This window comes from Symphalangus syndactylus, chromosome 12 (genome assembly GCF_028878055.3).
Source record: "Symphalangus syndactylus isolate Jambi chromosome 12, NHGRI_mSymSyn1-v2.1_pri, whole genome shotgun sequence".
Classification (NCBI taxonomy): domain Eukaryota; kingdom Metazoa; phylum Chordata; class Mammalia; order Primates; family Hylobatidae; genus Symphalangus; species Symphalangus syndactylus.
In genome coordinates, this window is record NC_072441.2 from 146,635,341 (window position 1) to 146,662,091 (window position 26,751).

The 26,751-nt window shown below is 53.1% G+C and overlaps 1 protein-coding gene across 2 annotated transcripts; it reads left to right on the forward strand.

Annotated features, from left to right (window-relative positions):
- The first annotated feature begins 1,080 nt into the window (after positions 1-1,080).
- On the forward strand, positions 1,081-26,699 carry LAPTM5 (lysosomal protein transmembrane 5). Of its 2 annotated transcripts, none has more exons than XM_055254803.2 (8): positions 1,081-1,494; positions 16,556-16,649; positions 17,388-17,464; positions 19,153-19,281; positions 20,029-20,151; positions 21,391-21,486; positions 23,827-23,919; positions 25,241-26,699. In XM_055254803.2, the coding sequence occupies exons 1-8, from the start codon at positions 1,408-1,410 to the stop codon at positions 25,328-25,330; spliced, it is 789 nt and encodes a 262-aa protein (XP_055110778.1). In that variant the 5' UTR covers positions 1,081-1,407; the 3' UTR covers positions 25,331-26,699. The 2 variants fall into 2 exon arrangements, with proteins under 2 accessions (XP_055110778.1, XP_063484074.1); XM_063628004.1 differs by lacking the exon at positions 1,081-1,494 and adding an exon at positions 3,230-3,754.
- The last annotated feature ends 52 nt before the right edge of the window (positions 26,700-26,751 follow it).

The window sequence follows — 26,751 nt, forward strand, 5'->3', positions numbered from 1 at the left end:
AGGCCTCCCAGGAGCCCCACGCCTGCAGAGTCCCCTTGGTCTCGTTGGCACATGGAGAATGGTTTGATCAAGTCCACCAACCAAGTTTTGTGGGTCTAACAGAGAAACTCCTCCACGTGAGAGGAGCTTAGGGACTTTTTATAACCTCTCCTGGGGCAGAAATGATGGGCTGCAGCAATGTCCAATCCTAACTTCACGATCTCCCAAGAGGGCAGGGCTTCATGGCAGTTCCTGTCTGCCCTCCACTAGAAGCTTGGCATTGCAAAGGGGCTCAGCTGTGGTACGAAGCAGGGCTTCTTCCAGGAATGTTGCATGTACTTCCTATTCCGTTCCCTTTCTTTACTGCAATATGGATAATTTATCATCTGAGGAGGGAGTAGAGATCCCAGGGTAGCTTGCCTAATAGTTGTGGCTTATTAATTCCAACTTTTCCCAAGATCAAGGGGGAAAAGCAACCCCTGATTTTGTGTGAGTGTGGGGATTGGGTCTTGAGGCCCTGAAAGTGGGGTTTGGGTCTCACAGATTGCTGTGAAGGGTTATTGACCCAGCTAGAAGAGAAGCCCAGCCCAGGGCCCGGCACACAGTTGATGGGTTTGCTTTGTGGTTATTCTTCTGTCCTTGTCTGGAGCCCTGCACGCCTCTTCGTAGCTTAGGAAGAACAAGCTTCTCCCTGTGGCTCGGGGTGAGGAAGTAGGAGAGAATACCAGCTCCAGGGCGGCTTCTAGCACCAGTCAGCCTCAGTTAAAATCCTTGCACCTTCATTGACTAGCTGTGTGACCTTGCACGAATCATTCCCCCTCTCTGTGCCTCAGTTTCTTCATCTGTAAAATGGGGATCATAATAGTACCTCTCTCATAGGATTGAGGTGAGGATGAAAGGAGTGAATCCAGGAGCATACCTGGAAGAGGCAAGAAATGCCTCCTAGACAATAGCTATTTTTGCAGCCAGACAGATCTGGGTTTGAATTCTGCCACCGGTGCTAACTACTGTGTGATTTGGGGCAAGTGCCTTGACCTCTCTGGACAGCTGTTTCCTCATCTGGAAATGGGCTTGGTAACAGTCCTGGCTTCCAAAGTTGGTAGTGTGCTTCTAGTAAGCAAGGTGTGTGAAACGGCGGAACCCTGGCCCTGGTGCAGGGTGGGGCCCGATGACGGTCTTAGGGTCTGTCCTCCCCGGAACCCCCTCCTGGGAAAGGCAGAGGGCGGTGGGGTGCTCTGAGGCAGGCTGCTGCCCTGTCCCCACTCCCCCTCCCCAGCTGCCCCGCCCCAGCTGTGACGACCTTGTCCCTGCCTGTCTAAGGGGCAGGAAGGAAGTGAGGAGGGCAGCCAGCAGCTTCCCCTTTTCTGCCCTGCTCCAGGCACCAGGCTCTTTCCCCTTCAGTGCCTCAGAGGAGGGGACGGCAGCACCATGGACCCCCGCTTGTCCGCTGTCCGCCAGACCTGCTGCTGCTTCAATGTCCGCATCGCCACCACCGCCCTGGCCATCTACCATGTGGTGAGTGTGCGCCCCGGGTGTGCGTGTGTGCGTGCTTGCATGACTGTACATGTCTGCGGTGACCCCTCATCTATGGAGCCCCGCAAATGAAAGAACTCCTGCTCCCCACCTCTCTGGGGGACCCTGGGCAAATCCCTGTCCTGCTCTGGGCCTCAGTTTCCTCCTCTGTCAAATGGCTGGGGGGACCCTGGGGAGATGCCGCAAGAGTGAGGAGTAAGGGAGCAGGAATCCACTTTCCAGGCAAATGTAACTGACGTTCACTCTGAGGCTGGCTCCTTTTCTGCCTCTTGAGATGGGGCACAGCAGTGGCCGGAAGGTTATTTGTGTGCAAAGCCAACAGCCGATGTGAAAGTGCTTTGGAAGTCAGGGATCTTGGAAGGAACGTGGGCTGGGATTGTTTGACCAGGATGTGAGGTCGGCCGCAGACATAGCCCCGATTCTTCCCCTGGGGCCTGGAGGGAGCCTGGGCCACTCGAGGGGATGAGAAGTGGGCATCTCCCCTTTGTGCCTCCAGTGGGGAGGCAGGGGCCGAGTCCTCTCAGCTTCCAGCTCAGTCAAACCACGGCCTTCTGCCCACCAAAGAGAGCTTGAGACCTGTGCTAATCATTAGGGTAACTTGCCCGGCCCAAGCTCTTGTTGGGCAACTTGTGAAGTCATGGCTGTCACTGGTTCCTCCTTTCCTGGTAACTCACAGTGTGGTCTTGGGCAAGTCACAGTGCCCGGGGGCCAAGGCTCCCCCTCTGCCTGGGGTGGATGAGGGTCAGGTGCTTGTACTGTCCTGCCTAGACCCACCCTACCCCCAATCTCCTCCACAGCCATCTCCCCTAGACCCAGGCGACTTCCTCCTGGGGTGACTCAGGGCCAATGGTTAACAGTTTTCTCTTGAGTCTGGAAGTGCTTCCTCAAAATTAGCCTAGATCCACATGCTGCAGTGGGTTGCTGCAAACTTAGACCTGCCTGCACCTGCTTCCTGTCACAGGCAGGGCAGGCAGAGATGTGGCAAGAGCCCAGCCTTCAGGGGGGCGATGCTGTTCGGTGGTTAGCCCACGGCCTCTGGATGCAGACTCCTGCACGCAAATCCTGCCTTCCCTGCTTCCCAGCTGTGCAGCCTTGGGTGATTTACTTAACCCCTCTGAGCCTCAGTTTTCTCATTTAAAAAAATGGGGATGTGAATTATCATACCCATCTGATAGGGTTTGTTGTGAGGCTCAGGGAGTTGATATATACAAAGCATGCAGAACCATGCCTGACGCACGGGTGAGTGCTTTATTATTCGTTGTGCATCAGACATGGCACCTGCTGTCGTCGGCATCCTTGGAGTCAAGCTGTCGGCATCCTTGGAGTCAAGCTGTCGGCATCCTTGGAGTCAAGCTGTCGGCATCCTTGGAGTCAAGCTGTCGGCATCCTTGGAGTCAAAGCTGACAGATTCAAGGACTCTAGTTTTGGGAGGAGGAACTCAGAGGTTGTCCTCCCCAGCTCCTGCCAATGCAAGAGCTGGGAGAAGCAAATCACTCTTTGAGTGTCTCTGTACCCTGTCTTTTAGGCCTTCAAGCTCTGAGACTATGTAGCATTCTTGAAAGGACAGTGTGGCATGCAGGGGCATCTCACAGGTAGCAGGTCCCTGGGTCTTCACCCCAGCCCTGCTACTGACTGGCCGTGTGGGCTCAGACAAGCCTCTCTTTGGGTCTCAGTTTCCCTTTTATAAAGTCAGGGGTAAGGTGATGTTGACTGGCTCAGAGGTCTCCAACTGTGATGCCTCTAGGGTCTGGGCAGGCCATGTGAATGACAGCAGGGGGCACATGGGCCTGCGGTGACCCAGGGAGCCCTTGCTTGGCCCACCCTGCAGCTGCTCTCTGTTTTTGCTGGTTGTTGCCAAGAAAGGTTTGTGGGCCCCTGTGGCCGCTCTTCTGATGTTTAGAGAGTAGGGAGCAGGCTTTTGTGTCACATCTTCTGATGTTTTCAATGCTAGTGATTGATGCACAGTAGAAAAAAATCTCTGTGCAGGCCAAGTCGAATCCATTTGCAGGTTGTGTGGGCCCAGAGTCTGCCCTGCAAACCCGGGACTGTGGGGCTGTTAAGGTTTCTTGTTGATCGTGCCATACGATGTCCTCACCTGTAAATGGTGGTGTGATATACGGTCCCTGCTCACAGAGCTGAAGAATGTGTGGGCCCAAGCAATCATGGAAGACTCCTTGGAGGTGGTGCCATCAGCAGGAGAGAGAGTTTGGTTGTGGGCAGTATGGAAGGGGAGGAGAAACAGGTGAGCAATGGCGTATATGTTCGGCTTCTACAGGGACACAATAGAGACCAACCTGGAGTTTGGGGAGGAGGTGATAAAGGTTTTGAGTGACAAGCTAAGAAGCTGGATCTTCCCTGCAGTTGCACCATTGATATTTTGGGCTGGATAATTCTTTGTCATGGGGGAGTGAATTGTGCGTTAGAGGAAGTTCAGCAGCATTCATGGTCTCTACCCACTAGATACCAGCAGCACTGCCCATCTCCCTACCCTGCCACTTGTGATAACCAAAAATGTCTCTAGTTATGGGGCCCAATCTCGCCCAGTTGAGAACCAATGCCTATGGGTGATGAGATGTTCTAGAACAGGAGCAGGCATAAAAACAGAGGGGTGTCCTGGAAGCCGTGCGCTCGGCCCAGGTTGTCTCCAGGCTGTGGTCCTCAGTTGACTCCAGTGAGGGGTTATCTTCCTGCACCCCGAAAGAGTCCTCTCTCCTTCCCAGAAAGGGCAGGGCCTGGGGGCTTTCCCATAGGCTCGCTGGCAACAGGTGTGCTGATAGGACTTTGAGCATCTGGGTGGAAAAAGAGAAGCTGTGGTCCAGATGTGTCAATAGCCCATGCTGGCTGTCATCTGGACCCAGCCATGGGTGACGACTCTGCACATCATGAGCTATTTGTGGACTTGGCCCCTCTAGGGAGGGTTAAATTGAGCCCTTGCCATCCTGAGACAGTGCCACGCTCTATTGAGTCATGAGGGCGTTATTACATGAGGGAAGCCTGGTCCGTAGCTTTGGGCTCAGGCGTCTTCCTCAGGATGTCACTGGGTTTGTGCAGAGGATTCTCTGGGTCACCCAAACTTGCACACTTTGGGAAGCCAGCAAACTAACTTACTTACTTTCTTTCTTTCTTAAAATTTATTCTTTTTTTCTAAGTTCAGTAACTTGCCCATCTTTTGTTGCTTGTTTTGTTTTTGTTTTTAAGAGATGGGGTCTTGCTCTGTCACCCAGGCTGGAATGCAGTGGTGCCATCACAGCTCACTGCAGCCTTGAACTCCTGGGTTCAAGTGATCCTCCCACCTCAGCTTCCTGAGTAGCCAGGATCATAGGCGCCATGCCACCATGCCCAGCTAATTTTAAATATTTTTTTTTGTAGAGACAGGGTCCTACTATGTTGCCCAGGCTGGTCTCAAACCCTTGGCCTCAAGTGATTCTCCTGCCTTGGCCTCCCAACACGCTGGGATTACAGGCATGAGCCACCGAGCCCAGTCTAGAGAAATTTCTTAAACTGGGTACCTTGGGTCCTGGCTTTTTGCCAACCTGAAGCACATCCTAAGTCAATGGTAGAAATTGGGCACTCCCAGAAGACACTTTTGCCCAGAAATCTCTTCCTTCCTGACCCCCCTTCCCCAGGGTGCCTGGAATTCCACTGTCAGAAATGCATTGTCTGGATTTAAAAACTTAACACCTGCTATGATTTCAACAGTGTAGAAACAGGATACGTCAAAACAGGGCGAGGAGGAAATGTGTCTGGGTTCTAGGATAGTGAAAGCTCTATTTTTTCTACTTTTCTGTATTTTCCATATTTGGTACAATGTGCACATACTTAGAACGGTTTTAGATTTACGAAAAGATTGCAAACACAGTACAGATAGTTCTTGCGTCCCCCATGCCTAGTTCCTCTATTGCTAACGTCTCAACGCTAGTGTGGTGCGTTTGTTGCAACGGGTGAATGAATATTCGTGGGCTGTTATTAAAGTCCATGCTTTACCCCTATTTCCCCAGCTTTCCTCTTACATCCTTTTTCTGTTCTAAGATTTTGCATCCAGGATGCCGCGTTACATTTAGTCTGCACGCTTCCTTAGGTTCCTCTTAGTATGATGGTTTCTCAGATTTTTCTTGTTTATGATAATCTTGACAGTTCGAGGAGTATTTGTCAGGCATTTTGTCAACTGTTCTTCAACTGGGGTCTCTGGTGGTTTTCTCATGATAAGACTGGGAATGTGCTTTTGGGAGGGAGACCACAGAGGTGACGTGCCAGTCTTAGAACATCGTACTAAGAAAAGGTTCTGCCAACTTGACTCACCACTGTTGCTGGTGACTTTGAGCCCCTGGCTGAGGTTGCTCCCTTGTAAAGTTACTCTTTTCTCTCCTTTCCATGCTGTATGTTTTCGAAGGAAGTCACTGTGCTGCTCCAAGCAGCCCAGGTTTGATAAATGGGGAGTTCCGCCCCACCTCCTTGAGGGCAGAGTAGCTACACAAATTACTTGGAATTTCTCAAGGAGATTTGTCTGTACTCCCAGTTTATTACATAAATAAAGGGTTTATTTATATCACAGGGACCCAGGGATCTTTACTGTATGCTTTGGGTTATAATCCAATGGTACTTTATTTGTGGCTCAAGTATACTACTTTTAAATTGGAAAAAAAAAAATAATAAGGCCGGGTGCGGTGGCTCATGCCTGTAATCCCAGCATTTTGGGGGGTTGAGGCGGGTGGATCACTTGAGGTCAGGACAAAACCCCGTCTTTACTAAAAATACAAAAAATTACCTAGGCATGATGGCGGGAGCCTGTAATCCAGCTACTCGGGAGGCTGAGGCAGGAGAATTGCTTGAACCTGGGAGGCGGAGGTGGCAGTGACCCGAGATTGCGCCACTGCACTCTAGCCTGACAGAGTGAGACTCTGTTTTTTTTTAAAAAAAAGGTAAAGCATTCAAATCATAGTATTTGAAGAAGGAGTCTCTATTGCCCTGACCTCGTGCAGGTAAGTCCCCCCATGTCTTTCTGTGCCCAGCCCCAGGCCGGGATACAGCCCTGCCTCATTCACGGCCTCTGCCCTTGAGGGGCCAGTCTGCCAAGGAAAACCTGTGACAAGGACAATGGATGACATTGCTGGCTATGACGGGGGCACAGATGCGGGGCTGGAGGCTGGGATTCTGGAATAGCTTCTTGGAGGAAGTCTGAGTCCTAAGGATGAGTAGGGCTTTGCTTGGGCACCTTGGAAAAGAGACCACGCTGGGGGGGGAGTAGCATGAACACAGGCTTGAAGGGCAAGGACACTGCAGTGCTTCAGAGACCTAGGAGGTTTGTCAAGCTGGGTTAGGAGGGGTGGCCACGAGGTGTGTGGGGAGGAGGGTGGAGAGGTCCCCAGGGATGGGATCTGCCTGAGTCCTTTGCTTTTACAAGCTTCAGAGCTAAGAGGATGGATCTCTGTTCGGCCTATAAGCTCATTTTGCAGATGGGAAAACAGGTCCAGCAGGGCCCGTTACTTGCTCCAGGACACGTGGAGAGGTGGGGCAGAAGCTTGCTTCAGGTCCCCCTGTTGGCACACAGGTGTGTGGAATGATCCAGAAAGTGGGCAAATGAGTTCCTTCCCTGGCCCATGGCTGGGGCGGTGTGTCTGTCTGGGAGGCCCTGCCCTCATCCAGCCTCCCACCATTCGTTTCTTCTTTATGGTCCAGTTAACGGGAAGCTTCCTCCTCAAGGAAGCTCTCCTGATTTGCCCTCCTTAGAACTCCTGGGGCTCTTTTCTCTGCTCCACTTCAGGGGCAGTGATTTGTGATTGAAAAGAACACAGGCCCATCTCCGTTACTCACCAGCAGTGTGACTTGAGCAGGCGGGCACCTTTGTTATCTGAGCCTTGCCTTCCTCATCTGTAAATGGGGCCAGTGGTCCCTGCCTCAAAAGTGATCATTTGGAGGAGGCCCTAGTGAAGCCGGGTGGGGGGCTAGCAGGCGAGTGCCTGAAGTGGGCTGTGGAAGAAGAACACAAGCCCCCCTGCCCCCTTTTTTTGAGACTGAGTTTCGCTCTGTCACCCAGGCTGGAGTGCAGTGGCGTGATCTTGGCTCACTGCAACCTCTGCCTCCCGGGTTCAAGTGATTCTTGTGCCTCAGCCTCCCAAGTAGCTGGAATCACGGGTGTGTGCCATCATGCCTGGCTAAGTTTTGTATCGTTAGGAGAGATGGGGTTTCACCATGTTGGCCAGGCTGGTCTCAAACTCCTGACCTTAAGTGATCCACCCGCCTCAGCCTCCCAAAGTGCTGGGATGACAGGCATGAGCCATCGTGCCTGGCCCCGCTCCCCTGTTGAAAGTTCATCTGTTTGGGGTTGAAAAATGAGTCCAGACTGCCAGGTGGGGAAAACCCTGGGTGAGAATCTGTTAGAACTTGCCACCTTTACGTTTGATGCCCCTGGGCTGGACAGAGAGGCCACGTTCTCTGCCACTGCAGCTCTGTGCCCTTCATGGAGGGGTGAGGAGGCCGGTGGGGGGCAGGGTGGGAGTTGTAGCCCTTCCTCAGTGTCAGAACTGAGTTGTTCTCCTCACCTCAGGGGTGTGAACCCCAGCTTCTAAAAGCAGGAGGCCCCCATGGCCCATCCTACCCAGAGAGCGGCTGAAGGGCCTAGCCTGGCCTGGCCAAGACTTCTCTGTTGCCAACCTGGCCCCGAAGCCTCCAGGAAGTGAGGCTTTTATTTTGAGCCTAGAGCATCAGCCTGGAACCAGGACTTCGCTCTGAGCTCACTGTGAGGCGAGCGTTGGTCTCCCAGGGGACCCCACCCTGCCAGGGGAAGTGGCACAAAGCACCTCCTAATGAGGCAGGAAGCAGAGCCAAGAGCTGCACTGCCTCAGCCCTGCACAGGGGCTGCTTGGGACAAAGCACCCCTTCCCCAGCCTCAATTTCCTCCCCGGTCAAGTGGGAGTCAGTAACTCCCATTTGTGGCACCGGACAAATGGCAGCTGCCACCAGGGCCTCCATTTTACAGATGAGGAAACTGAGGCTCAGGAGGGCAAGTGACTCTGCAGCCTGTGTTAGATAAAGAACCCGAGCTCAGGTGTCTGCTCCAGGAGGAGGCAGGGAGGGCAGCCTTCCTGGCAGCCATGGGATGGGGGGGTCAGCTCTGCCATCCCCAGAGCCTTGCTCTGAGAAGCACAGAACCCACGTGTAAAGAGCTGATTTCAATTTTACCTGCAAAATCAGAAAAACGTGGGACTCATGTTAGAACCTGTCTCTCAAGACTGGCGCCAGGATGACACGAGAGAGTGTACGGTCGGTCGGCCCTCCCTATCCGCAGGTTCCACATCTTGGATTGCAGATTGAAAATACTCAGATTCAGAGCCCGTGATACAGAGGGCCGACTGTATGTGTTCAGAAGAGGACCTGGCGTCTAATAAATGCACAATGTAATAGTATCAATACTTATTATCACTGTTGTGGGTCTTTGCTCTGAAGATAAAGGGAGAAGTGACGGTTCCAGGGAGTCGTTTGGGGAGTGGAGGTGCTTCCCCAGATATCTAGGAAGTGGAGGATGACAAGGCCTTGTGTCATACCTGGAGGCCAACTCTGAGCCCCACCACTGGCTGATCCTAAAGGGAGATTTGATAAGCTACCACCAGCCAGAATATCTCTGCTGCTGGGATTCACTGGCACTGTTTGCCTGTGGGGCAAAGTTAGCTGCTAGAGCCCAGTCACAGCACTTCCTGTGCTGCAGGTGACGGGCTCCTCCGGCGCCACCTGAGCCATCTGAGTCTAGGTTCTTTAGGCTTTTGCATGAGCTGTCACGTCTCCTGCATGCTCTTTCCCCTTTCTCTCTCACCCCAGAGGCCCCACCCCTGCCGAACCAGTGGATCCGTGTGTTCTCCCAGCCAGCTGCTGCCGTTTACTGAGGCCTGCTGGCATTCAGCACATGGACGGCGCCAAATCACAGTTCACTAAGAGGAACGTCTTGCCGTTTCCTGAATGCGTCTCACACACACCGGCCTCTGCTCATGCCCTTTCCTCTGCCTGGAACACTTTTCCCATTGCTCTTTCGGGGAATCTTCTTCAAGATTCACCTCCTCTGAGAAGCCCTCCTCGACCCCCACATTGGACCCTGAGGAGCTCTGTGTGCTGGGTCCCTGGGAGTCGTGCCCTCTGGCCTAGATGCTCGTTTGGGTCTTGACCCAACCTGATTCATCTTCCTCATCCCGTGGAACCTGGCACAGGAGGTGCCACAGCCAATCTCTATTTTATTTTTGCAAACCTTTTCTTGATGTATAATTTACCTATGGAAAAGCACAGCTATCATAAGTGCACGTCTTGGTGAGCTTCTACAAGGTGAACACACCCATGTGACCTCCACCCAAACTAAGAAATCAGACAGGACCAGCACCCAGAGGCCCCTAGAGCCCCTGCCTCGCCACTGCCCCCCCAACTGACTTCTGCCCGTCTGTGTAGTCCTATAACACGTACATCTGTAGAACTACGTAGAAATGAAATTCTGCAGCGCGTGCTCTTTTGTGAGCACTTCTTTCTCCCAACGTTATGTTTGGGAGCTTCGTCTGTGTGGTTGTGGGTAGCTAACTCACTTTTTCCATTGCTGTGTATACTCCGTTGTATGAATCTACCACAAAGCATTTGCCTGTTTTCCTGCAAAAGAACATTTGGATTGATTCCAGCTTGGGGCTATTACAAATAAGGCAGCCATGGCCACCAGGCTCCGTGCTGGGTGTCCACACACAGGCACCGGTGCTGCTCAGTTGATCTTTCTGAATCACCGTCTTCAATTATTTACTTCTCACACCCACTCCACGAGGTGGATGGATTCTTCTCTCCCTTCTACAGATGAGGAAATGTTACAGATGAAGTAACATGGCCAGGCCAGGATCCCACAGGGGATCAGTGGCCACACTGGGGTTCTCATTGCAGTCTGTGAGCCCCAGAGCCCAGTGGAGGGAGGAGGAGATGAGGTGGAGGCGGGGGTGAGGACGAGAACTGCGGAAGAGTGAAGAAGAGAGAGAAGCCAGGCTCTGGGGAGCTGCAGGCAGCCAGGCTGGGCTGCTGCGGAGTGCGTGGCCCCAGGAATGGGGGCGTCTGGTGGTATCTGGGCTGGCTGGAGAGGTGGTTGGGAAGACAGTGCTCTTGGGGGGCTGGCCCCCACTGAGCCCCCACAAGCTCTGACCAGAAGCACAGGGTGGGGAAGGGGAGCTTCCTCTTGATGGTGACACATGTGACTCTCTTCTGACATCCTCCTCCCAGGCAACCCAGGGAAATCAGGGTGGGCAGGTGAGGTTGAGGGGACTGAGCTTCAGGGAGGGCCCATAATGATAAAGATGATGGCAGAAGTGTGAGGCCTTAGGACACAGGGTCACGGTGGAGCAGCCCTGAGGGGGAGGGGCAAGGGAGGGTTCTGGCACTTGGGACCCGTTTGGAAAACTGCATTGTCTGCTGGGAAGGGTTGAAGACAAGCCCGGGCCCGTCCTGGGCTCGAACATTCAGTAGGGGGAGCCAATGAAGTAAACGGGCAGGAAAGGGTCCACACTGGCTGGTGCGGGTGTGTGCTCACTGACAGCTGGGTCCTTTCTCTATAGCCTTTACCTCCCTGAAAATCTCAGAGGGTGGGTCTCTGCCTGCCTGCTTCTGAGACGGTGGGTCCTGGGCCTCAGGGAGTGGGAGAGAGTGGGCCTGCTCTCCTGCAGAAGGGACTGGTCTTTGAACCCCAGAATCGGGGGTTCTGGTGTCATCACCACCATCCACATGATGTTCCTTATCACCATCCTATCCTGATGTCCCCACTGCCGTCACCCCCATCACTGTCACCAACATCACCAACAGCATCTCTGATCATCACTGTCATCACCACGCCAACGCCAACAACATCCCAACAACCACTCCCCGCCTCACATGGTCACCGTGGCCAGTGCCTCCCAGGTGACACCTGGTGCACTGATTTCACGGCATCCCCTCTGGCACCGCCATACTTATTGCCCAGCCATGTTCAATACTGACCCCATTGTCCCCACCTTCCCTGATTTCCCTTCTCCAGCCCCTGCCCCCATTCTTTTAGCCCAGCCTGTTGCTTGCTCCTCAGAGCCACCAGGAAGAGAAACAAATCCCCCTGGCCACTTCCCCACTGGCCGGCTTAGGGAAGCTGTGTTTGTCATTAAGAAAGAAGGGCTGCGTGCAGACGGGAATAAGAACTGAAACCAAAGAGGGGCAGAAGGAAGAGGTGAAAAGCGGGAAAGGAGAGTGGGGGTGGGAAGGGTGGCTGAGCCTGGCTTGGAGGCAGGAGGACAGAGCTGATTCTGACCCTGCGACAGTTTTGGTGTGTGACCTTGGGCTGGTCGCTGTCTCTCTCTGGGCCATATTTCCCCACTGGTAACATCCTCCTCTCAGGGAAGAGACACTCCCGTGCCTTCTGAGTTTCCCTGAAGCGACTGAAACACACTTGCACCACCAGGCCTGTGGCTTTTGCACATGATGTCTGCTCTTTTGGAATGCTTTCTTCTCTTCTGTGTTGGAAAACTCCTACTTATCCCTCAAAGCCACGCTCATGGGTTTCCTGTTGGTGAAACTCTCCGTAAGTTTTTCAGACAGCAATGCGCTCTCCCCCATCAAGGACCCCAAGCCCCACGCGTGTCCTCTCTCATGGCTCTGAGCACACCATTTACGTATCGAGTTCCCTGGAGACTGTGACACCGGCATGCCAGGGTCAGTGGCTTTTCTAGACAGAGTTTGGAGGTGGTAGGTGCTCAGAGAGTGTTTACTGAGAGTCAGTGAATGCCCAGAGGTAGCAAAAACCAACACCCAACTGTGCTTGCTTATGGCGCACCTGCTGTGTGCCCGGCTCTGTGCACCGCATGATGCCATTTGACCACAGCAATCCTGTGAGGCAGGTCAGTGATTATCCCCATTCCTCAGATGAGGAGCTGAGGCCCAGACAGGTTAGCGGCTGGCTCAAGGGTGCAGAGCTCGGCTGGGGCCCAGGGCCATCTGACTCCAGCACCCGAGCTCTTATCTTCATGATCTCACCGGCATGGAATGAAAGGACAGTGGGTGAAAAGATGCTGTAATGGGGGAGCAAGTGGGTGAGGGCATGCTGTCTGCCTGGGCACTGCTGGGGGAGAGAAGGCTTGTGCCTGTCATGGGATGGCTTGGATCCCAAGGTCACAGCCCAGCTGGGCTCTCAGAGCTTAGGGAGAAGGCAGCGCTGTGTCCTGGTGGGAACCAGGGACATGAAGGGAAGGCAAGGGCTGGGGGCTTGGAAATTTTGACTCTCTGCATACTCTGTAGGTCTGCCAGGTACTTTCCAGGAACTACCAACAGCTGATGGTTAGGGACATGGGTGGGGCAGTGAGAGCCTTCTGAGGGGCAGGGTGCTGGCCCTGGGGTGGCTGGGGGTGGAGGCCTGAGGGCAGCCTGGGTGAGATGTCCTACCGTGTGTAAGAGCTCCACCCCCCTCTCCCTCCTGCGTTCTGTCATCCCAATGGCCCCAGGGGAAAAGGAGGGTCTCTTCTCCTTGACCAGAAGCGAAAACTGAGGCCAGGGAGAAGCCAGAACCTGGCCAGGGCCACACAGCAGTGAGGCAGTGGAGGAGGCCTCCTGCTCCCCAGCTCTTGTCTCCTGAGCTCTGAGTGGCTGGGGCTGGGGTTTGGCTGCCAGGGAAGGGTGGGCAGATGGCTAGAGAGATCCTGGAGACCCAGGGGAGCCAGCCCAGCCTTGTGGGGATCCCTGGACCCCAGGAGAGAGGCAACAGGGTTCACACCCCAGCCGGGCCACGTGACACAGGGCACGTGAGTTCTCTCTCAGCCTCCATTTCCTCATCTGTAAAATGGGAAAATGTTGCCTCTCTTGTAAAGTTTTGGGAGATTGCAGTGCAAGCCTGTGTGTGCAGGTCTGAGCACACAGTAGTATGTCCTAGAGAGCCACATGGGTGCCTGGAGCGGAGCTTCCTCCCTTTCTCCTGGTCAGGGACTGGCATCTTTGTGGAAGGTCGGGGCCCCGCAGAGTCTGAGTCAGGCTCTGAGGTTGCCTCGCTCTGTGACCGTGGGCTGGTCCCTGCCCTCTACGAGCCTCCCTCATCCCCTGCAGCAGGGTTGTTCAGAAGGTGAAATGGGGGGAGGGTGAGCCTGGGTTTTAAATGCAGGTGGTTTTCACAAAAGCAGAAATACCTCTGGTGCCTGGTGCTCAGGCTGCGGGGAGGGAGGGGGGACTGCAGAGGGAGAGGGGATGGGGGCACCTCTCTGCCTCCACTGAGGCACTGAGGGGAAGGGTTAGGCCTTAGGCAGAGCGGGGTGGCTGGGAGATGCTGGGAAGTGGAGGGAATTGGCCAAGATTTGAACCCTAGCCCTACACATGACCAGCTGGGAGGCCTTGGGCAAGGCCCTGGACCTCTCTGAGCTGCACTTTCTTCATCTGTGAAATGGGAGGAAAGTATTAAGAATAGTCCCTTTTCTGGGTAGTGGGGAAGATCGTGTGGCATGGAGTTAAGCTGTACAAATGTCCCCTTCTTCCCCTGGGGTGGTTGGAGGGGTTGCAGGGCAGTAAGGGATGCTTGGAGGAGAACAGAGGAGTTGTAGGGGAGTTGAGGATTAGTAGAGGTCTCTAAAGTTGGGTAATGTCCAAGGTGACCTCATGGCCTCAGGATGACAATATTAAAATTTCTCAATTTTTCCATCATATAATTTTTTAATTTCTGGAAATTTTTTAGTAGCTGTTTTATGAAGTTCATGATAAACTAGGACAGTAACACATGCATGTAATTTAGAAAGAAAGAAAAATAGAGGCGTGTGTTCAAAAGGTTTTACTGACACAGGTGCATGATCAAAATATCTAAGTCCTCCCCGGGGTTCAAGCTAGCTGGGCTCTGAGGCATTTTGGGGGTCAAGGGAATGGGAAGGCATCAGAACAGCACTGGGAGACTTGGGCTCCCCCCTTAACTTGCTGTGTGTCCTTGGGCAAGCCACCTAATCTCTCTGAGTTTATAAAACAAGCAGAGGCAGCTTATAAAACAAGTAGATGTAGGCTCCTTCTAGCAAGGGGAGGTTGAGATGATCTGATTCTAGGCTTCGTTCCAGATCTCAGATAATCCTGGAATCTTGAGACCTTGAAAGTCTTCTCATTTCATGCTGGCAGATCCTCATGGTCCTTCTCTAAGCCCAGCTGTGACTCATCTGTGATCTGCTTACATACTCCCAGGAACAGGGAGCTCACCACTTCACAGGACTCCCCGTTCTGTGCTGGACGGAGCTGTCATCTGCCTCCCTTTCTCTTTCTCTCATTCAAGGTGAAACTGAGAGGAGAGGGGCTGCGGCCTGGCCTTTAGGGGCTGAGGAAGGAGATTGTCTCTCTCAGGGCTGTTTCCTGTGAGTGTCAGCCACAGCCCTCACCACACCTGCCTTCTTCTCGGGGTGCTCTCGACTTTCCTGATGAGACAAAGCCTTTCCAGCTCACTCTCCAGCAGGTAGAGGGGCAGTTAGAGCATGTGCTGTGCTGCTGGTACTACTGCCCAACCACGTAAGCTTGCCCCAGCCAAAAGCAGATTCTGTTTGCTGGGCACCCCCTGCCAGTCCCTGAGCTCAGTGCTTTGCAAATATAATGCAATTTAATCTTCACTAAATCCAGCAATTTTCCAGATGAGGAAACTCAGAGAGGTTAAGAGACTTGCCCAAGGTTACACAGTGACCTGGATTCAAATGTGTTTTGATCTGACTCTGGAGCCCAGCTCTTCATCACTCTTCTGTTCAGTCCCTTTCCAGGCCCCGAAACAGGATGTAATGTGGCAGGAAGACAAGTTGAGACCTGTGTCTGAGCTAAAAAAAAAAAAAAAAAAAAAATCCACACAGTCAGCAAGGGGGAAACAGATGGTGGGTGGCTGGTTGCCTGTCAGCTGAGCATGAGTTACCAGTGCAGGGCTGCCTAGAAAGCCAGTGTAAACTTAGGGCCATATTAATAGAGATAGGGCACCCACTAGAAGGGAGGGGACAGTCTTCTTGTTCTTTATATGGGCAGAGAGTACCTGGAGAACTGCATTTATGTCGTAGGGGAAGGGTGGAGGGCTTGCTACAAGGACATGGACACACATAAGGTTGTGAGTTCCCCATGGCCGGAAGCACTTAAGTAGAGGCTGTGTGGCACAGGATTCCTGCATTGGTTGGTGGGAGGCATGGATAAGGTGACCTCCAAGGTTCTTTCAAACTGCAGTTTTGTGGCTGGACTTCAGTTGTTTCTAGGGCCACCCCAACACCCAGGCCTATCAGATTTGCCCCTTCCCCATCATTCTTAGCAAGGGTCATCTGAGAGTGTGGGATTCATTCATTCATTCATTCATTCAACAAATACAACAGCTAGGGGAATGAACAGAGACACACAGGCTTTCCCTGCCTGGAACCTACAGTCGAGTGGGGATAATGGCCACAGATTGACTGCTTACTATCTGCCAGGTACTTTAAGTGAATTATCCCATCTGGCCCCACCACAATCCTATGAGGAAGATGTTATTATTCCCTGAGGGGCCATGGGAGACAAGGATTCAGGGTTAGATGCTCTCCAGGGCCCTCCTGGGCCTGTGTTGATGATGCCGGGAACCTGAAGCTCTATGATGCTCTCTGATCCCCAGAACCTGTTGTTACAGAAGGGGGTGCAGTGGAGGGGCCTTCAGCTTCTACCCCCCACACCACCTCTTTAAGCCTGACCTTCAATAGTAATGGTCACCACTCTTACTGAGAACTGGGCCTAAGGGCTCTCCTGGGATAGTCTCATTTACTCCTCACAGTAGCCTCCTAAGGAAGTTACTAGTATTATCCCCATCTTGCAGATGGGAAAACCGAGGCTTATAGAAGTCAAGTAGCTTGCCCAGGGTCACACAGCTGGAGAGAGGAAGACCCAGGATTCTGAACATGGGATCTCTGTGTGTAAAGGCCACTCTTTCGTCTGGGATGCCCTCTGACCAGGCATGCCGTCCACTCCGGGATCCCCACTACCGGCTTCCCTGCTGTACACCACCAAGGTGGGAGGGGCTGGTCGGGGGGCCGTGATGCAGGCTCAGCTGACTGACGCTTTGCTTTGCCTCCAGATCATGAGCGTCTTGTTATTCATCGAGCACTCGGTAGAGGTGGCCCATGGCAAGTCGTCCTGCAAGCTCTCCCAGATGGGCTACCTCAGGATCGGTAGGTCCAGGGGACGCCGGGGGAGTGGCGGGGGGAGGAGGACAGGGAGGGCCCTGGCCAGGGACAGCCGGGCTGGTGTTGGAGGCCCTGCCACCTCTCCATGGTTGATGATGGCCTCTGGCAAGTGTCTTCCTTTCTTGGGGCCTCGGCTGTTTCATCTGCAAATGGGGATGTTCCACCTGACCCCACCCACATCTGCAGGTGGTGAGAGCAGATGGAACGGCGCTTTGCAAACCCCCACCAGCTGGCAAAGGTGACAGCCTCACTCTTCTGCTTAAAGCCGTCAGTGGCTGCTCATCACACTAGAATAAAACGGAAACTCCTCACCATGGGATCCAGCCCCTGGCCTACTTCTCTGACAGCATCTCCCTGTGATCCTTCACCCCACACCTTGCTCCAGCCACACTGATCTCACCAACCCTGTCCCTGTCTCAGGCCGAGTCCTCATTGCTTTCAGGCCACCCCCAGGGATGCCTTCCTCAGCCTCACCCCGGCTGAAGTGGACCCCAGCCTGCACCTCCAGCCCAGCACCCTCTGTGGCACCCTCCTGTGCTACGTGTGATGTTCTGCTTTTGTCTTTGTGCCCACTCCAGACTGAGGACTGCATGAGGGCAGGGCCTGGGCCTTCCTGTGCATCCTCATGTCCCCAAACCAGTGGTTCCCCAAGTGTGGTCCTGGGAGCCTGGCTGGGGTCCTGGGGGCGCCCCTGAGCACCTCACTGCTCTCCTTGCCTTTCAGCCGACCTGATCTCCAGCTTCCTGCTCATCGCCATGCTCTTCATCATCAGCCTGAGCCTGCTGATCGGCGTAGTCAAGGTGAGGGCTTGAGCCCCGCTGCCCCCGCCCTTTCCTGTTACTCACACCCGCTGGTGGGCAGTGCTGGGTGCCGAGAGGGTGGGAGGCGGGTGTGTCAGGAGGTCCCACCTGCGTGCTGGAGATCTTCACACTTACCTTTTGGAGAACCACGTTTCTCCCTGAGATTCCCTGGGCAGGTGACCTCGGTTCCCTGGTAACATGAGCCTCCACGGGGCCAGGCTTGGTGGGCTATGCTGGTCACCGACACTCTGGTGAGAATTAGCTGATGACTCACATCCGTTTAAATGGCAGGTGGAAGCAGGGAATTTTGAGAGTGAAAAGAGGAAGTGTTGTTTCTGGGGGTGAGGGAGGGGAGAAAGCACTGGATTTTGTAATGGATGAGAGGAGCCGAAGAAGGGGGAAAGTGGGATGCATGCAGCTCTATCCGTGCAGTGACAGGCGCCAGCACCCTGAGGGGGACCTATGCCCTGGAAGGCCCCCAGAGAGCTCATGATCTGACTGGGGAAGATGGGCCTTCAGAGAGACAGGGACAGTCTAGTGTGACAACGAGGGGCTCCTGGGCCCGAGGGAGATCTGGTGGGAGAGTTGAGATGGGCTGCAGCCCAACCCCCTGCAGAAGAGGGACCCTCTGTCCCTTGGTCCCCAGAAAGGCAGGAAGCCAGGGCCTCACCACATAGCCATGGGAGCAGGATCCAGGAAGAGGGTCCTTCCTGTGCAGACAGGGGCCTGGCATTTGCAGGGCCGGAGGAGTGGGGCGATGATTTGGTGCTGGTTTGGAATGGGTCCACCCTGCCTAAAATGCCAGCACCCACTCCCCTTGCTAACACCCACTCTGTCTTGGAACCCGTGTTCCCCGGGGAGGCCGTTTGCATTGCACAGGGTGACTGTGGGTGCTTGTGCAGCAACTCAAAGGGTTCAGCTAGAGAAATGGAGAAATGGAGCAGATGGTCCCTGAAGACTCTGAGATCAGTCAAGGTTGTTCTGGTTGCCTCCTGAGTGATTTTAGACGACCACATGAGACACCAGGAAACCACTGTTTCCGTGATTTCGTCCCCAGCTGTGAGAGCATGTGAATGAATACTGGTCACGGTGGTCACTTGCTTTCAATTGAAGGAGAGGGACTTCAGCCTCTTCCTGGCAGGGCCTCTTACTGTGACTTTGGACCCTGGGAGTGGCTGGTGGAGGAAGGTCCAACTGTATGTGGGGGGATGGGGGGATGGGGGGGGCAGGGGCTCTCTGCTGCCTCTGGGCCTTCGCTCATGTCGGTCCTTCCGCCTCCAGTGCCCCGCCCTTCCCTCCTGCTTGCTCCTAGTCTCCTTCCCCGATCTGGCCCCGGTGTCCCCGCCTCCAGCAAGTCCTCTCTGATCCCCTCTCCTCTGTAGAAAGTGCACGAAGCCCTTCTTTGCTGGGTTCTTGTGAGCAAATTGAGTCAAATCTGCTCTTTTGAGCCCTGATAGATGGGGACGGTTCCCTTACGTCTCCTGGGACACCAAGATTCCTCTCATTCAGGGCCTGGGTCTTCTCCACTCCCTGTCCCCAGATTGTCACTCAGAGAAGGTGACCTCAACTGAGGAGGGCAGGGAAGATTTGGGAGAGGGTGGGAAGGGGATGCATGAGGATATCAGGCTGGGTGGCAGAGTGTTGGCTGCATGCAGGGGACACTTGACGGTGCTGGGCTTACCTTTCAGAACCGGGAGAAGTACCTGCTGCCCTTCCTGTCCCTGCAAATCATGGACTATCTCTTGTGCCTGCTCACCCTGTTAGGCTCCTACATTGAGCTGCCCGCCTACCTCAAGTTGGCCTCCCGGAGCCGTGCTGTGAGTACCCAGCCCCCACCTCTCACCGGACAGCAGAGCCCAGGCTTGGCGTGGGAGATGGGAGGGGCCAGACACGGGCCCTGTGCTCAGGCTGGGGAGGGTAGGAGCCTCTTCCTGGCTGGTGTCTTGACCCAGTCTCTGAGTCCCTCCACATTGCCCCAAGTTTCTTCCTCTGTGGAACGTACCTGCAATCACATCTCATCAGACTGCCTTATGAGGGTTAAATGAGGAACATGCACATTGGGGGTGCAGCCCATGGTCAGCACTCAGTGCCGCTGGAAGTGAATTGACATCCGAGGAAAGGGCACGTGCACTTTTTAGCCCCCAGCCCCCAGCCCCCAGTATTATTTCTTCTTTGGAACCAAGTTGAAGAAAGGAAGAGAAGGATGATTCATGCCAGTGAGTGCCCACTGTGGGGTGGCTTGAGGGCTGCTGCCAGTCAAGGACACAGTCCCCCAAAGCTGCTTTTCTCACCGTCCCCAACTGTTGTCCTTGAAGAGACCGAGGGGCTACATCATGGAAGGGCCCTGGCCCGGGAGTCTCGAGACCCTGGTTCTAGTCCCAGGTCTGCCACTAGCTCTTGGTATGAACATCTGTGTGTTCACGTCTCTCTGTGCACTGGGGACGAGAGTCACTGATGTCTGTAGCTGAGATGGTCTCCCAAGTGAGGGCCTACTATGTGCCCCTCAGTAACTGGGATTTTAATTGCTGCTCCTTATTCCTCCTCCTTGTATTTGTCCTCCCCAGAGCCCCTCCAAGTTCCCCCTGATGACACTGCAGCTGCTGGACTTCTGCCTGAGCATCCTGACCCTCTGCAGCTCCTACATGGAAGTGCCCACCTATCTCAACTTCAAGTCCATGAACCACATGGTGAGTCTGGGGCAGGGTCCATGCCCATTTGCTGGCTGTGTGGCCTTGAGCAAGTTACTTCACGTCTCTGTGTGGCTGTGGTTTAGGCCGGGTTCCCCGGAGTTGGAGCTTGGGAGGAAGACTCTTGGGCTGGTGATTTACTGAGGGAGCCCTCTCAGGAAGAAACTTGTAAGGAGTGAGGAAGGCAGGTTCGGGAAAAGGAGGAAGCCAAGCAAAGAAGCAAAGACGTGGCTGTAGGAGCAGCCCTGCATGATTCCAGAGAGGGCCTTGGCATGTGAATTGCAACACAGACATAATATCAGTTTTTATTGCTGTCTAATGAATTATTTCTAAACATAATGGCTTAAAGCAATAAACATTTATTATTTCACACAGTTTCTGAGGATCAGGAGCTTGGGAGTGGCTTAGCTGGGTTCTTCTGACTCAGGGACTCTGGTGGGGCTGCACCGGAGATGGTACCTGGGGCCGTGGACAACTGAGGGCTTGATTAGATCTGAAGTATGCACTCCTGGTGGCTCACTCACAGGGTGTGGGCTCTTTGCCTAATTCCTCATCGTGTGGACTTGTAGTAGTGCTGCTTGAGGGCTCTCCTGACATGGCTGCTGGCTTTCCCTGCGGGAGCGACGTAAGAGATAAGTGAGGAGGAAAGGCAGTGTCTTTTACGACTTCCATCACTTCTGCCACATTCTGTTAGTTAGAAGTGAGTTGCTAAGTCCAGCCCACACTCAAGGGGAGAGGAAATAAACACCACCTTTAGAAGGGAGGAGTCTCAAAGAATGTGTGGTAATATTTGCAAATGACTACAGAGGCAGTCTCACCTAGGGAGAATTCCCCTGCATCAGTCATTGGTTTCAAGCTGCCCCTAGGGGAGGGAATGTAACCTCCCAGGTATTAGTGGATTAGGTGGTCCCTGTCAGCCAAAATGATCATCTAGAGAAGGGCATAGGTGTGGCCCATGGGAAGCTGACACCTGCCAGCTGGGGATGGGCGGGTGCACCAGCCTGGGAAGCAGATCTGGAGGTAGTAGCCACTTGGCTTTTCTTGGTTTGCCCATCAGTGGGATGGGGCTGAGGGTAGCACCTGCTTCCTAAGGCTGCTGTGGCAGTCGACCAAGGTGACGGCTGTGCCACACTGTGCTCGCGTGTGTGTGGAGGGTGGGGTCATTATTCCTGGATGTGTGAGTGCTGCTGGAATTCCTTATGTCCAGAGACATTGATGTGGCCCCCAAATCTGTTGCAGAATTACCTCCCCAGCCAGGAGGATATGCCTCATAACCAGTTCGTCAAGATGATGATCATCTTTTCCATCGCCTTCATCACTGTCCTTATCTTCAAGGTGAGTGGACCCCTGCCTTGCGCCTCTGGGAGGGGTGGTGAGGCTGTGCTGGGCCCGGGCTTGCCCATGCCAAGCTGTTAGAAGGCAGGGTCACATGTCCTCCACGCCCCCTCTCCTGCTTTTAGCTCCTTTCTCTTGCTTTCCCATGCCAGCTCCTCTGACTTGACTCGGGATCCTCCGAGACAGCCCGTTTAAGGGATGTGAATCCGTGAAGGCCACCTGTGTTCAGAGGTCTAATTCCAGCTGTCTGGAATTAGATTTGGACTGGCCTGCGTTTGAATCCCAGCCCCACTGTCACTAGCTGTGTAGTTGGTCTTCAGCAAGTCACTTCTCTCTGGGCCTCAGGGGCAGGAGTCTTGCTTTGCCTATGTTATAGTTTTATGTAATTCAGGCATCAGAATATACCTGAGATCATGTTAATAGAGGTTTGGTGACAAGAAGGAGGGAGGGGAATGGTCTCATTCTTCTCTGGGGTGGTCAGGCCCAGCTTCAGGTCCCAGGTCTGAGTGACGGTGAAGCACTGCACAGTGTTCACAGCAGTACAACAAGCAACGTGAAGAGACAAGAAAATGCTGCCATCTTAGGAAGTCAGAAAACCCCCACAAAATCAAACAAAGACCTGAGCGCTATTCAGTGTGGAAAACAGAGGACTCAAGGGGGGACATGACAGCTGTTTCTTAACACCCGAAGAACTCTCGTGGGGAATTTTATGGGATCCTAGAGGCCACAGTGGGGGCCTGTGGCCTGAAGCCACAGGGATGCTGATGACCACAGAATGGAAGGAAGGGCTTTTAAAAGTGTTCTTTTCTGATTATAAAAGTAACATAGGTCATAGTAGAAATTTAAAAACTTCAGATGAGCTGGGTGTGGTGGCTCAGACCTGTAATCCCATGTAATCCCAGTGCTTTGGGAGGCAGAGTTGGGAGGATTGCTTGAGGCCAGGAGTTCAAAACCAGCCTGGGCAACATAGCAAGATTCTGTCTCTACAAAACATTAAAAAAAAAATAGTTGGATGTGGTGGTGCATGCCTGTTGTCCCAGCTACCAGGGAGGCTGAGGAGGGAGGATCGCTTGAGCCTGGGAGGTTGAGGCTGCAGTGGGCCATAATCGTGCCACTGCACTCCAGCCTGGGCGACAGAGTGAGAATCTCTCTCTAAAACAAAAAACAAAAACCAAAAAACTACAGATAAGTAGAAAGAAGACAAGCACTCCACCATCCACACCCCACACAGAGAGCATCACTGCTGACAACTGGGTGCATTTCCCCCCAGCGTTTCTGTGCTGGTGGGTAGGCGTCTGCAGACCCCAGCTCCTGCTTCCATCGGAGGCCCTGGGCAGTCTCTGCTGTCACCTAATGCCAACCTGGAAACAGAACCTTGCCCCTTTTAACATCTTCTCCAAGGACTGATGTAGCACAAATGCACTAGTGAGTGTGCAGTGAGAACGTCCCTGAAGGCTTCATGGGGGAAGCCAGTGTGGGCTTTCCATGGCACTCTCTACTGCAGGACCCCTCCCCAGACCCCACCACACAGCTCCGTCCCCCAGCCCCCCTTCTGTTTTTTATCCTCCACAATGAGGGGCTTCCCTCTTTGACCCTCATTCTGCCGTGCTGGCCCCCTCCACCGACTTGATTTTCCCTGGGCCTTCATGCCTCATTCTTTGTCACTCAGTACCTCCATATGTCTCCTTGCCCCACCTATGTGCCCATCAGGGAATCCATCAAACAAGACCTTCCAGTACAGGACCTTCTCCTCCTACTTAGGGGGCATCCTGGGGGTTTTCTGTTGTTTCTTGAGCTTACCCCTTGGGATTGTATGCCCCACTCTGGAAAGCTTCTGCCCAATTCTTACATCAACTCGCATCAGCTGATGGATACATACTAACTGTTCCTCCTTTATAAACATGGACCAATACTGCACATGCTATTTTGTAATCTGCTTTAGAAAACAACATATCAGAAGCAATTTTGAAGAAAACATGTCCCACCATCAGCTCTGTTTCGAGAAGGGCAGGGCTGTCTCAGGAGGTAGTGAGCTTCCAGTCAGTGTGGGCAGTCAAGCAGGAGCCGTGGGACTATTGCCAGGGAAATTGGAGGGTGGGCTAGAAGCCCCCCAAAATCCCCTTGCTATGTGGTGTCTATGGGGTAATGAAAAGGGCAATACCTGGAATATTCTGGACTGGCTGGTGAGGAACCCTCAACCAGAATGAGAGGTCCGAGCAGGCGTGGCTGGATGCTGGCTTCTGGAGAGAGTGGTGGCTCCTGCCTGGCCTATGTCCTAGGCCTGCTGGAGTGTGAGAAGGATGCTCAGCAAAGCACAGCCTGACCTGGGCCTTTTTCCAGGTCTACATGTTCAAGTGCGTGTGGCGGTGCTACAGATTCATCAAGTGCATGAACTCGGTGGAGGAGAAGAGAAACTCCAAGATGCTCCAGAAGGTGAGTGTGGCTGCAGGTGGGTGCCAGTCCTGCCACTAACTCCCTGGTCATTTGGTTCAAGTCTCCTTCCCTCTCTGCACCTTGGTTTCTCTATTTGTAAGATGAGGGTTGGAACAGAAGAAATGTGATCTCTTTCAGTTCTGGTAGTCTAAGATTCATTCACTCACTCATTCATTCACTCATTCATTTATTCAGTATTTACTGCCTCTCACTCTTTGCTAGTCTCATATCAATTCCAGGGGGGCACAGAGAAAACTAAGATGCCACCTCTGCCTTAGAGGAGTGTATAGTTCAGATACATAGATACAATTACAACTTGGTGTGAAGCACAGGGACAATAAGCACAGAGGAAGGGCCTGGCCTTTTCTCGGGTATCAGGGAAGGCTTCCTGGAGGAGGTGACAGTTGACTGGTCTTGGAGGGTCAATGGATATGAGATAGCTGGGAAAGGAGAAGGAGGCTTTCCAGGAAGAGAGGATGGGGTGTGCTTAGAAGCAGCTTATTGGAAAGTGATGGTTTAAATTCCTGGTAACTTACTTTCCTCACCTGTAAAGTGGAGATTGTATTAGTTAAGACACTTTTGGTTGAAAGTGGCAGAAACCCGACTCAATCTGACTCAAGGAATTTACTGGTTCACAGAACTTAGCAGCCAAATCTAGGTCTGGCTTGGGCCCGGCTGAGTCCTGACATCAGGATATGATCTCGTCCTCTCCACCTCTTGACTCTACTTTCCTTGATGTTGGCTTCATTTTCAGAAAGCCCGTCCCTTGTGGTGGCAAAATGGCTGCCAAAACCCCTAGGCGGATATCCCACCCTCTCAGAAATCCCAGCAGAGAAAGAAGGTCCCAGGAGTATGTCTGATTGGACCAACTTGGGCCATGTGCCTATCCCCAAACCAAGGACTATAGCCGGGGGGATGCAATTCTACTTTGAGTGGCCGAGTCCAGCCACCCCGCTGGATCTGAGGGATGGGACCAGTTCTTCTGAAGGTATATGGGCTGAGAATGTTTTCCCAAGGAAAATGGTGCACTGTTTTCAAAATAAGGGGGACTCGATGCTGCATAGGCAAGGGCAAGTGTGTCCACTACAGGGCTGGGAACTGCACCTGTCTCATGCGGGCAATGTCTAGCACGTAGCACGTATCCAAAACCTGCCAGTCATCATCATCATCAGCATCATCATCATCAGCATCATCAGCATCAGCAGCAGCAGCAGCAGCATCATTTTGCATCCAGAGGTGGGGGGTTTGGGTCCCATGACCCCAGGTTGGAATTGCAGGTCGTTCTTGACCATACTCAGCCTTCATCTCTCTGTCTCTCCAGGTGGTCCTGCCGTCCTACGAGGAAGCCGTGTCTTTGCCATCGAAGACCCCAGAGGGGGGCCCAGCACCACCCCCATACTCAGAGGTGTGACCTTCGCCAGGCCCCAGCCCCGGTGCTGGGAGGGGTGGAGCTGCCTCATAATCTGCTTTTTTGCTTTGGTGGCCCCTGTGGCCCGGGTGGACCCTCCTGCCCCTCCCTGGCAGGACAATCTGCTTGTGTCTCCCTCGCTGGCCTGCTCCTCCTGCAGGGCCTGTGAGCTGCTCACAACTGGGTCAGCGCTTCAGGCTGAATCACTCCTCGGGTCTCTCCATAATTCAGCCCGACAATGCTTGGTTTATTTCAATCAGCTCCGACACTTATTTAGACGATTGGTCATTCTAAAGTTGGTGAGTTTGTCAAGCAACTATCGACTTGATCAGTTCAGCCAAGCAACTGACAAATCAAAAACCCACTTGTCAGTTCAGTAAAATAATTTGGTCAAAAAACAGTCTATTGCATTGATTTATAAATAGTTGTCAGTTCACATAGCAATTTAATCAAGTAATCATCAATTAGTTACCCCTTATATATAAATATATGTAATCAATGTATTCAAATAGCTTGCTTAAATGATAATCAATTAGCCAACCATGAGTCATTTAGAATAGTGATAAATAGAATACATAGAATAGTGATGAAATTCAATTTGAAAAATCAAGTTAGCCTCCAAACCATTTAATTCAAATGAACCCACCAACTGGATGCCAACTCTGGCGAAAGTAGGACCTCTGAGTGGCTGTGTAATTGTTAATTCAAATGAAATTCATTTAAACAGTTGACAGACTGTCATTCAACAATTAGCCCTAGGAAATAATAGTTATTTCATCATAAAACAGTCCCTTCAAACACACAATTGTTCTGCTGAAGAGTTGTCATCAACAATCCAATGCTCACCTATTCAGTTGCTCTGTGGTCACTGTGGCTGCATAGCAGTGGATTCCGTGAAAGGAGTCAGTTCAGTCACAGTCATTTTAGTGATGAGCTGCCAGTCTATTCCCAGGTGAGGCCGTCGCTGGCCATTCAGTCGATTCAGTCATAGGCGAGTCAGTTTTGCCCGAGGCTTGTGGTCAAGCAAAAATTCAGCCCTGAAATCGGGCACATCTGTTCGTTGGACTAAACTCACAGGTTAGTTCAGTCAAAGCAGGCAACCCCCTTGTGGGCACAGACCCTGCCACTGGGGTCATGGTGGTTGTGGAGCCGGGGAGGTTTGGCCCTAACAGCCCTCCTGTGCCTGCCTCCCTGTGTGTCGGGGTCCTCCAGGGAGCTGACCCAGAGGTGGAGACCACGGGGGCAGGGTCTCTGGGGACTGTCGGGGGGTACAGAGGGAGAAGGCTCTGCAAGGGCTCCCTGGCAATACCCCCTTGTGTAATTGCTTTGTGTGCGACAGGGAGGAAGTTTCAATAAAGCAGCAACAAGCTTCTCTCTGGCTGATGTGTTTCTGGAAATACAGTGTAGGGAGGGTGGAGACCAGC

Coding starts and splice junctions, on each gene's coding strand:
- LAPTM5 (XM_055254803.2), top strand. CDS start 1,408: ATGGACCCCCGCTTGTCCGCTGTCCGCCAGACCTGCTGCTGCTTCAAT. Junction 1,495..16,555: donor CCCTGGCCATCTACCATGTG/GTGAGTGTGCGC, acceptor CTTTGCCTCCAG/ATCATGAGCGTCTTGTTATT. Junction 20,152..21,390: donor TCAAGTCCATGAACCACATG/GTGAGTCTGGGG, acceptor AATCTGTTGCAG/AATTACCTCCCCAGCCAGGA.